This window comes from Falco punctatus, assembly GCF_963210335.1.
Source record: "Falco punctatus genome assembly, chromosome: 1".
Taxonomy (NCBI): Eukaryota; Metazoa; Chordata; class Aves; order Falconiformes; family Falconidae; genus Falco; species Falco punctatus.
The window spans coordinates 86,813,124-86,830,538 of NC_137580.1; the positions used below are offsets into that span (position 1 = coordinate 86,813,124).

At 41.3% G+C, this 17,415-nt stretch overlaps 2 protein-coding genes across 17 annotated transcripts in view; one reads left to right on the forward strand and one right to left on the reverse strand.

Annotated features, from left to right (window-relative positions):
* ARVCF (ARVCF delta catenin family member) overlaps positions 1 to 11,763 on the forward strand; it is a 290,531-nt gene extending 278,768 nt beyond the window's left edge. For all 11 annotated transcript variants that reach the window (XM_080373939.1, XM_080373936.1, XM_080373935.1 and 8 more), the window contains 3 exons: positions 2,901 to 2,992; positions 4,970 to 5,083; positions 6,456 to 11,763. In XM_080373939.1, the coding sequence (XP_080230065.1) occupies positions 2,901 to 2,992; positions 4,970 to 5,071 (194 nt within the window). In that variant the 3' untranslated portion in view covers positions 5,072 to 5,083; positions 6,456 to 11,763. The remainder of the gene's footprint in view (positions 1 to 2,900; positions 2,993 to 4,969; positions 5,084 to 6,455) is intronic.
* Positions 1 to 17,415, reverse strand: part of COMT (catechol-O-methyltransferase) — a 48,262-nt gene that overhangs the window by 12,386 nt on the left and 18,461 nt on the right. For 5 of the 6 annotated variants that reach the window (XM_080374018.1, XM_080374015.1, XM_080374016.1 and 2 more), the window contains one exon: positions 16,088 to 16,892. In XM_080374018.1, the coding sequence (XP_080230144.1) occupies positions 16,713 to 16,892 (180 nt within the window). In that variant the 3' untranslated portion in view covers positions 16,088 to 16,712. Of the gene's footprint in view, positions 1 to 12,436; positions 16,893 to 17,415 lie in introns of those variants that run through there. The other variant, XM_080374014.1, reaches the window with a different exon arrangement.

Here is a 17,415-nt window from a genome sequence, read left to right on the forward strand (position 1 = left end):
AGCCAAGTGGCTCTGCAGCGAGTACTCTGAAGATCATCAATGCTTATTGTCACGGTGCTGCCTGAGGGTGGCTGTGACCCTGAGCTGTCTGTAGAAGCAGCAGAACTGTGATCTCAAGGCTGTATGCCAGACTTGTGAGTTCTCTAAAACTGTATCTGTGCCTCAGTTAAGCTACAGTCAGTCAGATGAGAGCACCTGGAGGTTGAAAATTGTTCAGACCAGAGACACATAGTTCAGATGCCCCTGTCCTGCATGACCATCTTCAGGCAGAACTTTTCCTTTCTCCTCCTCCCCTTTTTTGGTGGGTCTGGACGTTTGATCTTTGTAAATTGAGAGGTGTGTGAGGGCACGGATGGACTCACACTTGGCAGGCATTTGGTCCTGTAATTTGTGATGACGTAAAAATGTTTCTGCAGAGTGAATGGGAGGTGGTCAGTGAAGCAATACAGAAGACAACAAGCAGAAAGTTGAGAGAGGAATAAACAAGCCAAGAATGGGACGTGCCTCTATTGACCAATATAGCTTTTGCCTGTACATTGGATTGTATTAACTGAGAATAACACAGACCTTGGAGCAGTAAGGTCTGTGTAGGTCTCCTTTAGGCCACAGAAACAGAGTTAATTCTGATCACTTTTTAGAATGAATCTTAAACATGGGAGAAGCAGTATTTTCTGCTTTCTTCGGAAAGCTGTGGTCCTTGGAGCACTGGGGTATTACTTCTCTGATGCAGCATCCTTCAAGGTTTGTTTTTTTCTTAGGTCAGATCATGAACTACCTATCTGCTGCTGCTTATCTTGATAGAGTCATAGCATAGTCCGTGGTTTTCAGAAACACATAATCCATTAGCAGAGCTGGTGTGTGCGGCACCGTTAGCATGCAGACCACACAACAGTGGGTGACAGTATGAATTGTAAAATATGTTGGAACTTAAGATACGAAGAACAAAGTTCTTGACTGTTCTTTGTTGTTAAATTATTGTCACTGACTAAAAGCATGATCTACCTGTTGCTGCTGTCCTGGGTAAGCATGGTTTTTTAGTTTTTTAGTAGTATTAAAGATCTGGTTTGCTTTTAATATTTTTATTTTTTTTTATTACAGTCCGACCTTGCTCCCTGGGAAGTATCACAGCTGCAATACTTCACTTAGTAGCTGTTGCTTTCTGGGGTTAGGTTAAATGTTTCCTTTGTATCTTGGCAATTAATTTAAAAGTGCAAAAATGCAAATTGATCCATTACATCATTGTGAGTATAAATAATATTAGATTGTAATAAGCTACCACTCAGTTGTTGTGAATTTGATTTTCTGGGAAGTTGGCATGTTTTCATCATTTAAATACGCACCTGTGTGAACTGCTTACTCCTCAGTAAATGAAGAATCTTTAGATTAGGGTATGACTTACTGGCAGTATTCATGCCTGTCATTTGAAGGAGGGTTATTGGTCATGTGTTCCTCCACAAATGCTGGCTAGGTAGCTGGGTACAGTTGGCAGGCTCTAGGTTTTTTTTCTTTTTTCTTCAAAAGGAATAGCCAAGAGTGTTAGGCATCTTCATTGTCAACAAATAGCTGTAAGTAAAGCTCTATGTAGCAGTTATTTCCATGCTTTAACATCTGTGTACTACATGTATAACTCTTAAAATTCTGTAGTTATTTTTAGGCAGCATGGTTAAATAATCTGCTACTATCCACGATGTCATAAATATGTGTTAGTTCAGGTGCTCATTGCAGGTCTGTGTGCACTTGGATTCTTGAGATATATGGGAAAACTACAGCTCTTTTAAAACTGCTGGCTGTGACCAGCGTAAACGTCATTTAGGGCCCTGCTCTGCAGCTGTGTTTGGTACAAGTCAGTCTAGCTGTATGTGCTTCTGTCATGTGGGCAAACAGTGCCTATTTATGCCATGGGAACCCAGCAAAAAACATTACTTACTTTTTCTTAATGACCTGTTGCAGGCAAGTAATAAACCAAGAGGAGCATTTTGACAGTTTATGTAAAACCTTCTTGTGGTATTCTAAGAACCCAGTTTGTCAGGACATGAAAACATTAATGATCCCTCAGTTACGCTTGGGAAAACAAAAGCCTACAGGAGCTATAAATTTGAGTGTCATTTACTCCAGATTACAATGCTGTCAAAGCAGAGCAGGAGAGGATCTATTTGTCACTGATAATGAGGGAAATTTGATGCTTCAGGAAGATAAATTAAGATTTGCATTGGCTGACAATGATTCAAAGCAAAGGTTCTGAAATAATTAGTGCCATTTCTTTATAAAACCTTCTCACACTTCTCTTCCTTTCCATGCTTTCATATTGTTTCTTAGTTGCCAGAAAAAGCAACAACAGGTGCTACTTGGTAATGAAAGACAGTCCAAGCACAGCAGGGTTTGCATCAAGATTTCTTCCAACTTGACAGGCCCTTTCTCTCAGTGCTCTGAAGGGGACTCTTCCAAATTGTTGTCATGTCCAGCTAGTAGTCAGGCTCAGGAAGAGTGGGAACATGCTGCAGAGCATTCAGAGAATGAACACAGCCAATTAATCAGGCTGCTAAGCAAGGAACACAAGATTTGGGCTGAATTTGGAGCTCATTAGCCTCAGGGCATGAGATGACAACTTGCTGCTTTCCTTGGGCACGCTAAAAAGTGCAGCAGGCTGGGATGAAAACAGTGCTGCTTGCTAATGAGTGCCAGCATCTGGCAGTGATATAAAAAGAAGGGTTTTCTATTTTGTTTTAAGCTGGTAAAAATGAAATTTCAGAGCTGGAGCACATGTGAAAAGCAGGCTGCCAGCATCTTTGGATTGTGATGGTTTATTTCCCCGTTTCTTTGCTGAAGAATTCTGCTTGCATCAGCTCCGTTTCTGCTCTTATTTGTGCTTTGTGCCTGACTGTCATGTTATTTCTCCTCAGATGGGTACTCCACCATCGATCACCGGGACAAGGAGCGCAAATACAAGACCAGTGATAACACAGGGGATGCCTCGGAGAAAGAACCTTTAAAAGTGAGCTTCCTCTTAGCCACTGAATGCTAGTTAGTGCCCTGGAAAGAAAGGAAGCCTGGTGTCCTCAGCAAAAAATGTAGGGTAGTTACTCACCAGGGCGCTCTAAAGGGCTTTTTCTATTTTTTAGATAAAGGCGCTGTTTTGTAGCTTAGCACTTGGCTAACTAGAAACAAAAAAAATTGCTGCTTTCCAGTGCAAGAGCAAATGCAGGCAACTGCTGTATTCTTGTAAATGGATGAGGTTGTAAAAATAGAAAGTGTTTGTTCTGTCACCCTTGTCCAGGCAGCCCCCAGTCCTGTGCTCAGACTTTGTTCTGAGAATAGTCACTTCAAACTGTCGCCCTGCTTTATTGTTTTCACCATGAGAAGTAGGTGTGATGCTGTGTGTCTCTGTGCAGCAGTATGGTGAACAGTGTTCGTTTCTGCAACACTCGTTCACAGTCCTGATGGTGGACTATGGGCATGGGCCAGGGAGGGAAAGACATGTGTGCCTTCTAGAAACAAATTTAGACAACTTCTTAATTTAAAAAGAAAATAAATCTTCACAAAGCTCTTTGTATTGTGCGTTGCGTGCAAATGTGACTTAGTAGGCTCTGTGTAATTTCTGTTGCATTGCTGTACCTTTTCAGTAGACCTTTTACAAAGTTGATAATGCTGTGGCCATCAGTTCTCCCTGGCCTCAAAACAAGCTTGTGGTTTCCCCTGGGGAAGTAATTTTGAGGAGGAAGAGGAGGATTCAGTCTGTAGAAGGCTGTCCTTAATAACCTTCAGTGCGTTGCTGAAAATACCAGAAGATCCAGGTGATTCATGTTGAGTGGAAACAATTAAACTTCAGTCAATTGAAAAGAAAACCCACTGTTATTGAACAAGGGAAATAAAAATGTGATTTGTAGAAAAATATTTCTATAGATGATGCATTAGGAAGATGTCCTGCTGCATTGGTCTGCCTGTATTAACTTTACTGGTCATGCATTTTTTGCTATGCCCTGCCTTGCCGTGAAGGTGTACCTGCAGAATGGCCTCAGTGCAGCTGGGCATCTTTTTAAGCTCTCTTCAATTTGCCGGCTCTGGCTATAGGTGCACCCCGTTGGAGGCTGCCTAGTTAGAATTTTTGGTAGAGGTGGTTGTGCTCCCTCATTTGGTTTTGGAACTGATAAAACTGAGCTGATTACTCAAGTCATGCAGTGTGCCGCCCTGCTCTAGTGTGGCAGGAGATCGCCCTGCCGGAACCAGTGTCAACAAAATAAACTTTCTAGTTCCCTCATCACAGTTCTAATTTGTTCCGCAAGGATGCAGTGGGAATGGATGCACTGAGTGACATAAGACTGTTGCTCAGTAGGAGCTTGACAGAAAAAGTCTTTCTATGGAAAATAGGCTAAGGCAGGAAAATTAACAAATACTTGTTATTTTTGCCACTCTGAATTCATTGAAGTGGTCTAATACAACTCTCAAAATTGCATCAAGCAGCCCAAACTCCAGTGTATGCCTAAAGCAAAGCACAACCCAGAATTCAGTGAGTAGCTACTTTGCTTTAATGAGTAAAGAGAAAAAACATTCCACCTTGACCATGTCTGTGCTGCCTCTTGGTTTTAAAGACAGAGGGTAACCTGAATCCAGCCTGCTGTACACGTCAAAGGTATGCTCTGCCTCCCCTTAGCAGGGCAGGGCTGAGTAGCTGCTACTCATCCTTCTCCATGTGCTGTGAAACAGAAATATATCTGTGGGGTCTTCTGGCTTGTGACCTCTTTGATAACCATGGCTCTGAGGCTCAAGAGAGGCCAAGAATTGTGAATAATGATGGCAGGGAATTGTGGCCTTTTGGCTGTTGCAGATGCTTTTGTCAGTATTGTGCCTTTGCTGATCTTGTTTCTTTCTCTACCACTAATTTTCCCTTGTGCTCCTTTAAGCTGACTTGTTTGGTGGTTTTGTTTGATTAATCCGCTCTGTTTTGCCTTTAACTCCTCACCCTCTGCTGCAGAATGACACAAATAGGAAAAACATTAACAGGAGTAACAGGGCTTCGGTGAATCTGGTGGATGCCCGTGACATTAAACCCCAGCCTGTTGACTCCTGGGTCTAATTTGCATGCATGGTAGGTCCTTTTAATGGTAATTGGTGCTAGTGATTAACTTGTCTTGTGCATGATCTGTATCACTGTGGAATCTCTTCAAGGCTAACTGCTAACAGGGTCCTTTCAGACAAATGAAAATGCATTTGAAAAAAGGGTGATGTTTATATTATTCAGCGTTATCTTTAATGAAATGCAATCAAACACCACCATTTGATTAAAAAAAATAGCCTGTCAGATAACCAGGCAGAAAATTAATATTGTGAATGATTGGTTGTCAGCTGAAATGCGAAAGATTTCTGCTGTTAGGCCATGGGAATGAATTTGAATAGCGTGTTCTTGCTTCCAACTATTTTTTTCCCCTCTATGCTCATTATAAGGATTAGCCTGAGACTTAAGGAAAGCATACCCTTGACTATTTATGGATGTCCCCCGAGGTTCCCATGAATTACAGGGCCCTGCCCATCTGCAGGAAAGCTGCTGGTTGTACACAAGTTACTTCGCAAGGAGAGACAATTTTAGTTATACAATAAACGTTGACGCACAGCTCCCACTTCTCAATTCCTTTTCTTTTTTTTTCCTGTTGCTAAACAAAGGTGCCTCTTTGTTCCTTTCTAGTTCTCTGCCTTTGCCTCTTGCCAAGTTCCTCAGTAATGTCACTGGCCTTTCTTCACTCCTGCCACTGCTAATCTGTCTCCTGCTGTCTTGCTAGACAGCCCTCTACCCTGGTTATACCTTCTGGCACTCCCATCAGATGTGATGCTACGTTTGGAATGGCAGGTTCTGTGCCCCTGGCTATGACTAAAGGAAAATCTTAGCAATTGGGAAGCTTTCCCATCCCAGTGGACAATAGGCCTTTAAAGGCCTAAATTCCAAAACATTGGAGCATCATCCGCCCCCATAATTCTATGCTGAAATCACTTGAATTAGTGAGAGAGAAAACTTTTGTATGTTTTTGGGTAATGTTGGATATTTTTTTCTCCTCCTTCTTTTAAGAGTCTAGTATACGTACTAAGTGTTTACATATTGTTTCTGTTCCTGGGTTGGAAACCCTTGCCCAGAGCAGTCTGTCAGCATTGCCAGTGGAGCAGACCCTAGCACCCTTGGCTTCCCACAGCTGGTCAGCGCTGCGTGGTCAGCCTTGTGGGCTCAGCCGAAGGGCCAGAGATAAATGTATGTGTGCAGTGGCTGTACACTTAACTCCTGCACTCTTCCTCTGAGCAGTGAGGGCTTACAGGTGGGGTACAGGCTTCAAAAAATGAACTCTGCTCATTTTCTCCCAGTCCTACACTTCAAGGAACCCATATACAGAGGACAGGTTGGCATTTTCTGTCACTCTCCTGCTGCTGGGTCGTGTTACTTGCTGGTATTAATTGGTTTTGACTTTATTTTGCAGGGCTAGAGTCCAACCACATTTTTTTTAATTGAGGGGGAGAAACAAACATTGAATCGACACACAGGATCTCATCAGTCACCACTGCCATTCAGATTTGGAGGGCGCTGCATCACTGACCAGGCTGCAGATTCTAGGAGGATGTGGGGAGAAAACACAGCTGACTGCCATTGCCAACCCCGGAGCACCATGCCTTACAGCAGGACGATTTGCTATTTAACTCAGTTATGTTCCCACCAGAAATAGCCACCGCCTCCCCCTCCCTCCCACTCCTGCAAGAAGAAAGCAAGCAAGCGAGAAAAGAGAATCCAAGCTTCCATCTAGCTAGCTGCGTTCTTATGCGACTCTTAGATGTGGATGGTGCCAAGTATGATAAGTGAAGTGAAGGTCATGTGGCAGCAAAGATGACAGCTTCACAAGTGAAAGAGAAACTGCAGAGTATTTGAAATAATATTGTAGGTGTAGCCATGAAGATAATAGCACTTTTCTGGTTTGGGGCTCATTGTTTTGTTTTTTGTTTTGGGGGATTTCTTTTGAACTGTGAATCTTAACATTTTTAAAGGCTTTTTGAAAAATGTTTAGGTTTTCTTTATTACTTCCACAGAAAGTGCAGGAATGTTGAGTGGGTTTCTTGGATTTCAATGAAGAGAGAAAATGCAGAACAAAAACTATTAAATGCTGGTCGAATGAACTGGAGAGTCGATGACAAAATTGATGCAAGCTGTATAATCTGCTTTTAGAGTAAGCTATATAAATCACAGTGCTATATTATCATTATAATCTGGTGTACAATACTTCTGCCTTTTGAATTCTGTAATGGCTCTGTTTTTATTTCCACATATTGAAAAGCAGTTTATTGAAGGTTTCAGTGTCCCTGGTTCAGAAATCTATGCTGAGAAATGGAGTTGGCTGGCTTTTTATTTTCTTATTCTATTCAAAGATTGCAATAAGGAGCTTTTTACATTTTAAATGTACCAGTGTTGTATTGATGATGATTAACAATTTCTTTTGCCATAGCTGTTCTCACATTGGAAGTAAATAGGAGCTTTTCTGTGGGATGTCTTACTTTGAACATGCTACAAATTTTAGATGGGTCTGTCACTTACATTTGATGGTAAATTCATCACTGTTGGATCCGTGTTTGCTTTGGGCTGTAGATCCCCATGAAAAATGCCACAAAGGAATTGGTTTGGCATTTTTTAAGTCATTGTCATGATTTCTGTGCTCCTTTGGTTTTGTTTTGAGATTACATATTTCGTTTGGTGTGAAAATCACCTGTGTGCAACAGTTCTCCTCTAAGATGCCAAGGCCTGCTTTGTGTAAGGGGGAATTTTCACCTCACGAGAACATACACATATCCGGTATCTGGTAATGCTGTGAACTAAACAACTTCAGATCACTGATTTTCTCCAGGCATTGGTCAAGGGAGGGCAGCAGATGAGAATAGGAAGCAAATGTCTCACCAGTAGCATCAAGAGGACTTTTGCTGATTTTATTTGGTTGCCACTGTTCTTTGCCACATTTAGTTTTAAACAAGCTCCTAAAAACAGTGTGACTGGAAAGCACATTTTTTTAATCCAGCAAGCATCATTTGCGGTTTTCAGTGCCTGCCATTTCCTTTGTAATTAAAAAGGGGAAATATCCAACAACCTCACCTCCCCCAAAATATTACTGTAATAGTAAACATCGAAAATTTTTGTAAAAAAAATTTAAAAAGTTTAAAAAAAAAAGGAAGTACCAAGAGCTTTGTATCTTCTTGAGTATATTAAAAATTTGACATGAATACATATATATAAATAAATTAAAAAAATCTATATATCTATATATATATATTGTTGTGCAGAGGATAGGTTAACAAAACCATGTAAAGTAGTTTGCAGGAGAGGGAAGCATTTGTTGATTCAGGGAAAAAGACTTGATGCCAGAAGCTGTCAGTGATTTGGATGATACATGTGCTCCTTCACACCCTCCCTTTTTGAGCCTCATCTTCCACGTGTGTTGCAGTGGTTGCTTCTGGATCCTGGGGAAGGTGAAGTTGCTTGGAGCAAATTAAGATAGCAAAGATTTGTTTTTTCACCTGCATGAGATTCCTATTGGGCCAAAGATGCTCAGCAGATCAAGGGAAGCAAAGAGATACATCCATGATTATCTGTGTCGGGGCAGTGTGTCTCTATGTGTAGACATGAAGTGTGGCAATGAAACCAGATACATAGTCTGACTGTATATTATATCAATGGTGCTCTTTTCATACTTGTTCTGCCAATACGTGGAGACCCTTTTAACCAAGCTACACAGAAGAGTTTTATATCACTTTTGGTTATGTACTTGGTGTATTCTTTTTGTATATGAAAGGATTTTTTTAAAAACGTTCAGTAATTAGCAATGGAACCTGCTTTGTAGCTGATTAGAACAGTGTAAGAGAAGGGCCGTGCTGTCAGTCTGTCCCTGATCTACTTCAAACCATATATTTACCAAAGGAGTCTGAGCAAAAGTTCACTTAAAATAAAGACCTGACTGTTGAAAGGAGTCTCTGCTAAGACTTTGTGATTTAGTTATTGTACAGATATTTCAAAGCCAGCAAGAGGTTAACAGAGAAATCTTCAGGAAGGGGGAAGCAAAGTGACTGGGGCCAATTATGTCCATGAACTCCTATCCCAGATATCCTGTGGCTCTCAGTGGGACACTACAGGGACACACAAAATCTGGATGGGAATCTGCTTTGGTCTCTGTCATTAGTGGGTTAAAAACACTGAGGAGTATTTGAGAAGCAAAAAGACCCTATCCCACTTTCCCCCAAAAGTCCTTTTCGTATTTACGCTGCATCTTGTGATAAGCAAACCTCCCTGTCAGGTTAGATGGCATTGGCTGCCCAGGGTCATTGTAGCAAACTGTTCTTTGTTTTCCTGGAAGTAAGTGTTCCTGGCAGCCAGAGTAGTTGTGAGCTGACTGCAGAAAAGATGGTATATCAAGAAGTCAAATACCAAGTCCATGGGCGAAGACTTCCCCTGGAATCACACATCTTACCCCTGCCCTTCCCACGCCTTACAATAATGACTGATTCCCAAGTATGTAGCAATAACCCATCATTTACATTACTGTGGTTTTTTTCTTCTCAACAAACTGCTGTTTGGATATGGGGGAAGGAAAATGGATTGGGGGTGACTTGCATGTGAGTCTATTGCTTTGTGTTATCATCCCACCAGCTGAAGTCCAAGGCAAGATACTGTGAACCAGGTCTGGTGATTTCATGTCATTTTTCTCTCTGGCCACAAGCTCACTGGTGGGATGTGTGCCCACACCTGCCCTTCCCTCTCCCCTTGTTGGTGCAAGTGTGAATGGCTGTTTGAGCTGTTCTGGGATGTGGGTGGATGAACCCGTAATAGTTGTACTTTGGCAGCAGGGACTGTATGTAAAGAAGGGGAAGTGGCAGTGTGTGTGACTAAAGCTGCAGTAGGGTCTAGAGTCTCCTGCTAAAAGGCAGGCAGTGCTTTTTAAGGCTCAGGTATGTGACCTTCTCTTTTCATGTTGGCTCCATTGTGAAAACTGGAGGCAATTGGCCTGCAAAGGGCTGGGGTAGAGGAGATTTCTATCTGCAGAAGTTCTAGTGGGAGGGATGGTTGTGGAAAGAAATGATGGTGTTGCAAGACTCCTGCTAAAGAAGGGGGAGGAAAATTGATGGACCGGTGAGGGCTGAGATGCCATAGGGGAGAGGGAGACTTCTGATGGCATGTAATTACTGCAGAACTTTCTTCCCAGGGATGTGGCTTGCACATCTCCCAGGCATCTTCACTAAGCTGGGGAGGTTTAAAAAAAACACAACCATTTGTGTGTCAGGACTGCCCTGGAGAAGCATCAGGTTTGGTTGTTGAGCGTGTGAGCAATTGTGCTTGCGGTTACAGCTTCCCAGGTTGGTCGGTCTGTGCGGAATCGGAAGAGGAGAGTGGAAAGGCAAGGCTTTAGGACATTTTGTTTCTGTCTTGGTGTTAAGTAGCAATTTAGCCATTAGTGCAACTTGGCAACTCAAGGTGTGTTGCCAGCTTGAAATGCTCCCCAGAGGACAGCTTGGGCAGCCGTAAGTCCTGATCTTCAGCGACTTCTGGGCAAAACACCTGCCTATCCTGGTTCCACTCCTGCACACTCAGACGTGCCAATGCTGAGTGTGTCTGGATCAGGAAACTAAATCTTGTCCCTGTTGCCAAGGCATCACAAAAGGCACCGAGCTGGGGACTAGGAACTGACTTTCTGTAAGTGACACATCAAGAAAGTAAGAGGTGGTGTGTTTGGCACAGCAGATGAGTACGTTCTTGCCAGCTCCAAGGAGCAGTTTTCAGTAATGCTTTCTAGCATGCAAGGCTTATGCTAGGCAAAGCAGTTTTCACTCCTAGCGCAGTCCCATGAGATTGAAGGTGGTGAGTTACCTTCTGCTACTTGCCTTAAAGTTGAGCGTATAGGCTCAGCTACCTGTGAGAGAGGCGCACATGTTAAACCCTTTAAGTAAGCAAAGCTTCAGAAGACAAATGGGCACGTTAGAGTGGTTGTAGCCTCTTCTGTTGTTCGACTGCCCACTCAGTGAAAACTACAGTGTGCCAACAACTTCAGCGAGCATTTTTGTGCTGTTGGGGTGGAGTTGTGCTCTCACAGTTTTTGAAGGTGTTTATATAGGCAGTTTCTTGCAAAACCTTTTTTTTTTTTTTTTAATGCCCTTAAAATCTGGTGTTTCCTTATCTTTGACAGAGAAGTTCTCTGATTTATTGGTACAATAACTAATCTAGTGCATTTAAGGGTAAGGCATTAAGATCCTTTTTTTTTCTGTCTTAAGTTTTACATCAGGGTAGGATGTTCTGAAGTCCAAGGTGAGGAGGAAGATAGCGCAGATACTACAAGGCCTGCCAATCCGGTTCTTACTGTTCAGAAAAACAAAATAACTAGACTAAGAAGCTTACTGGTAATTAGTAGCTAATGTGTTTGTAACTATCATGTGCCTTAAAATTTTCATGGTAGGAGAATAAAAAAATCAACAATGTGTTTTCTGTAATACTGCTCAACATTCTCTCTGTAGTTTAGACTGGTGGGATTTTGCATTGTATTTACACTGTACTATAAACTGAAACACTTAGAATGGTTTGATTTTACAAGTATGGAGAGGAAAAAAAAAGGTGGATTATGCTTTTCATAGAACAAATGTTACCATGACAGAATGTATTATTATTATAGGATCTTTCCATAATGCAGACAAGTAGAATGCTTGTTAGAAACCAGGTATGTAGGATAACAATTTGGTGTGTTTTCAATAAACCATGCCTGGAAAGAACACATGTGCCATTGGTTATCTTTTCGTTACATCAGGTGTCACAAATATTCTTTGGCTTTGCAACAGCCATTTTCTGTGGCAGGGGATTATTGAACCCTAGCTCAGATCAGCACTCGGTGTTAGTAAAAGGTCAGTGGCAATAAGGGCAATTCCGATATCCTTTAAGCTAGTATAGCTGAAAAATTTTTATTCATTGCCGTATGCTGGAGTTGTAGCGTGACCCTGGACTGTATGTCATGGGGTTTTTTTCCCTTTTAATATACAAGTATATTTCTGTGGGAAAAACATCTGCATCACTGTTCAAAGGCCTGCACGTTTGGGACCACAAGCGTAACTTGCTGATGGCTTTTCCATTTGGGAAGTTACTAACCTTTTCCAATTTAGTCATAAAATCCATGTAACTTTACAAAGATTTCACGTTTCTGAGATATGTGCAAGTGTCATAAATGTAAGTGTGTAAGAATAACAGAAAATCTGTAAGTTTATTGCAGCAATGTCTGAGGTTTGGGGATGTGCCAAACAATTTACATTCATTGCTGTGTGAGGGAGAAAAATCGCGATACTGTCAACCGTGTTTTTCAAGTAACTGACAGATCTTAACTCTCTTGAGGACTGCCCCTGCCTGTGTTGATAAGACCAGTAGGGAGACTGATACACCTAAACACATACTTACCACCATGCCTTCATGAAGCATGACAAAACCCAGTAAATCTTGACTTAAGTGTTCTGCAAGGTCCTACACATAGAGTGGAGGTCAGGTTTTCTGTGAGTGAAAGGTTGATGAATCATTGCTAGTGACGGTTTGCCATATGTGAATTCCTGATCGTACCATTCCCAGCACTATAAGGTTTCACTTACTTGCGAATGCTTGCAAATAGCACTTGGAAGGTCATCTTCAGCTTGCTTTCCCTCTTTATTTCAGATGTCCTGAATACATCCCCAGGAGTTTCGTAAAGTCATGTCCAGATTCTCTTCTTGCAGCTGGAGGATCTAGTTTCACAAGTGCTGTGGTAAGATGTGGGCTCCTGGCCTTAGCATCTTGCTCCTAGCTATCACCGGTGTTCCACTGCAGTGAGGAATCTGACTTTTTTCTTCATGGGTGGATGCACTAATATGGCAATTAATAGCAGATGCTATAGGTAAAGTACTGAGCTAAACCAAATGCATTGTTTCTACAACTGACCTTTCATAGCTGTCAAAATGATTTCACTTCCAGCTTCTCACAAGTTGGTCAAATGGAAGCATTGAGTCCTGCAGGTGAAAGGTTAACCTGGTAACAACGGGCAAGAAATACCACAGCCCTCATCTGTTTCAGGTTTCAGCAGTGTCTTGGGGGAATATTCTGTCCTCATAGGTCTCTTCCCCAGTGTCTTACTGAGGTCTCTGTGCAACTGAAGCACAGCAATGGCAGAATTTCATTCAGGTATGAGCCAACAGAGGGGATTTTTTACAATGGGAAGTTGTTTTATAATGGGACAATTAACTAGCTGCAGAGACAGAAGTGAAGACTAAAACTCCTTTACTATTTTTAATGTGCATGCACAGCAAACAGAGCTTTTATTCATAAGATAACTGATTCGTAATTGATTGACTATTCAACCAAATAAGCATGCATCGCTGTCCTGGTGGTATCACCTTTGGTGGCAGAGCAGTCTCAGTGATCTCCCTCTTGCTGCTTTTCTAGGGTTTCTGTATGTGTTCTTCACTGCATCTGTCCTTTGACTCATTGCTCAAAATTCCTCAGTGGGATGTTTTTCACTTCCTCATACCAGTAGGAAGAAGCACTAGTTCCTGTACAAACTTGTGACGATTACTGTTTGCTCTGATAATTTCTGCTATAAGGATTGCTACATGGGTGCTGTTATGCTCAGTTGGGTATTAAATTAGGAAGCAAAAGGGACTAGTGTTGCATTTGACTTCCTCATAAATCCTTCTCATGTACACTGATTTAAAGAATAAGTTCAATATTTGAAAGACATCATGTCCCTTTGAGGTAATGGAGAGGCTCTGGCAGAAACCAGACCTCACTTTCACATCTTGCCTGAATCGATCACTAAGGCAACCTAGAGAGGAGCTGTCATCTGGAGAATAGATCTCCGTTACCAGTATTCGGTGGAATCAGCCATTTGTGACATGAGTTGTGAGAATTTGCTGAAAGCTGTGTGTTGTTTTAGGGGAGTTCTTTCCATTGGGAGCTTTCTGTCTCTCAGTGGGCAGTCTTTAAACACGTGCTTCCAGATGCACAGTTCCGTAGCTGTTTTGTGCAAGAATAGGTTGTGTCTTCTGATTGCAGTAAGCTGATGTTACAGTAACACTCAGTAGGTTTTTAGAATATATTTCAACTAGAAGATCCTTTGTCTACCTTTTGCTGCTCCCAGAATTCAAAATACGACTTTATTTTGAAAGGTAACTGTTCTCCCTGGGAGATTTCACATTTATGTGTCAGTGACTCCAGATCATATTTTCTCAACAGACCAAAAGCCTTTTTTCTTAGTGTCAGTCATGCAAACAGAGTCAAGCTTTTTCCTTTTCATCCTTTGCCACCAATAATTAAGAGCATTTCAGAAGTGCGGTCAAGTGGAAAAAAGTTCCTTGTGTATGGAATTCTGTAAATAATCTGATGATACGTACAGTGTGCTTCTTTTTACAATTGGCCATGTGGGAGATCCTTTCTAATAAATTAAAATACCTTTTCTATACTAAAAGGTGGCTGTTAATTTGCACATATACTACACATGCATTATTCGCTAATGTATCTTTTGAAATATCCATGCTAACTCTACAGATTTCCTCTTTCCCTAATTTTCTTGACAGTCTCTGGGACAGTAATTTTGGCCATTAACTAGCAGCAGGAGTGTATTTTTCTGATCATCTCTTGTAAAAGGCCAAACAGTCCTACCTGTTTACTCTTACACATCCTTCAGCATGTGTCTGAGACTTCAGTTTGTTTATCAGTGTATGTTAAGTGCCCTGCTGTGGCAGGAGTGTCTATTTAGGTGCAAAGGTGTTTAAAGCTACAAACAAAAAAGGATTCTTTGGAGTCGTGACCTTAGGTGTACAGAAAAAAATTCTGTTCAACTGTATGATCCAGATTTTTCAGTGTGCTCTAGAAACTTGTATATGCCAGTAAATGGGATTGAAGATTATTTTCTTTTGCAAATTTTGCCAAAATTGCTTGGAATCACCTGAAGGATTTTGGCCCAGTGACTTTGAGTTGAGCCTGAATACCAAGAGGATGTGCTGCTAAGCAAGCTCATAGAATAAATCGCTGATTTACAGTGTGGGATGGATGTGTTAGAACTCAGGGTCTGCTCCTGTGCAGGACAGCACGCAAGTCACGAGGGGCTGTTTATCTATAATCTAATCCAGTACAGTAAATCTTGTATCTTTCTTAATGTGACAGAGTTTAAATTGTTCAAGAAACTCTTTAACAGTGTTGCCTTCTCATATGCCTGTGAAATGAACGCGTTACAAGCTGACTGGGTCACCATGGTTTGTTTGGTCCATTTCTAAACCAACTCTGTCACTTTAGCTTGTTCTAGTTTTCTTTTATATTGTCAGGCAATTCTCTGCTGTGCTCATTATTGGTGCCCTGGAGGTGGATTTTCCGTAGCACACAGGCCAGGGTAAATACCACTTCTGTAAGGTGGGCTATAGAAGGAGGAAGCCAGTAAGAAGTCTGAAAGAGTCCATACAGAACGTGAAAGATGAGAATGGTTATCCCTGATTTTCACTCTGATTTTCAACTGTTGGATCTTTCTGTGGCAGTTCCAAGGCTGGAAATCCCAAGCGCAGTGCAGAATTCATGGGAAACAAAGGGATTCATATGCCTGCTCTATTGGTTTTTTAGGTTTTATTTATAAATGCAACCATTGCCTCATTATATAATCACAGCAGGAAATGCCAGTGGATTTTTGCATTTTTCAGGTGAGTTAGAGACTTCAGATTTGGATTTGTATCTTCTCAGTGATAACCCTCACTATTCACATAGTGTTAACAGCACTGAGGTTAACCAGGGTGTGCAGGACCCACCTCATAAAAGCCATTCTCTTTTGTCTTCATTCTTCTACAGTGTCTGAAACATACACAGCACTTCAGTGTAAACAGCTTGCCCTGCCCCTAAAAAGCACCTACTATGTATATACAATATAATGAGATGATAAGTAAATATCAGGGTATAAACAGCATTTTCTCAAGGTCTCTGATACTATAGTTTTGGTGTTCTTTTGGAAAGAGGTTGCTCCTTTTGTTATCTGTCTGTTACTGTGTTTATTTTAATCTATTTACTACTTCAGTTTTCCCTACCTCTGCATAGGTAGATTAATTTATTTTTTTTTTGTCTTCTGCAAAATTCTGTTTTATTTTCTCATCACTGCATGGGTCTTTCTTCTTTCAGTGCATGCTCTTTTCTCTTGCACAGAGATTAACTTTTGCAGTAACCATGCAAAAATAGGTCTGATACCACAGTAGAAGCCTTCACTGCATTAAGTGGCATGCTAGTAATTTAGCAAAATTAGGGTTCCTGAAATGGTCTTTTCTTGCAATGTGCATGCTTTTTTCCACTCTTGATATCAATTAATCTGTTTAGCCTGGGGACACAGGTCTTCAGAAGTTGCAGCGACTTTTTCCACCTCAGCTTAAGCCCAAACTGTGGTGGTTTGAGCTCAAAAGAACAGACTGCATTTTCGATGATAAGTGTCAAGGCAAGGCAGTGTGCATCACCTTGGGTTTGCTGAATTATGTGAAACAATGGAACAGACCATTGGGCAGTTGCCCTTCTTACTCCTGACCTTGTTTTCCACCTGGTCTAAAATGATCTCCACTAGTGCTTGCTTTAATTACAGGCTCCAAAATACAAAAAAAACCCCAAAATTTAAAGCATGGACGAGTTAGCCTCTGCAGTTGCATTTACATAACTTGAAACAATGGTTGAGTATTAATGGCTCTCTTTATCCCAAAAACACAGCCTTTTCCATAGCATCCACCACTTTCATATATTCCAAATGAGATGGGTAATTAGTGCATTGGAAACGGGGGTTGTTGCGGATATAATTAATGAATTCTGGAGCTCCTGGGACGATGATATTGTCAGCCAGAAGAACCGAGCCCTTCTTCAGCAAGTTGCATTCCTAGAAAGAAGAGAAATTGCTTCATGGTGGCTGTTAAGCAGACATTGGCTTGAATGTAACATGTTTTCATGTTAACCATGTTGTACTCAAGCACCTGCATCCAAAACCCCATTGTTTTGGAGGGAAGAAAAGATGTAAGAGAAGCTGAGTAACTCTCTGATCCTTTGTGGTCATGTTTAATATGCTGGCTTTTTCTGTTAACACAGTCACTAGAACATGAGAGACGCTGATACTCTGTTGGGTCATTCAGGTTCTGAAATAGCAAATCAAGTGCAGTGGAGGTGTGCAGTTTGCTTCTCAGATTTTTTCCAACTATGTCTACATAACCTGATGGTTTTCTTTTAGCTCTTAGGCCTAATGTTTGAAAACTTTTAATATGGGATTAAAATGTTGTAGTAGCTCAAGGTCGTCTGAGAGACTGAATGTACCAGTTTGCTTTGGCTAGTCTCGGTCAAACTCCAAAACCACTAAATGAATAAAAGAGTTTTTCTGTGCTTGTTTTCCTTTCATCCTGTACAACTTT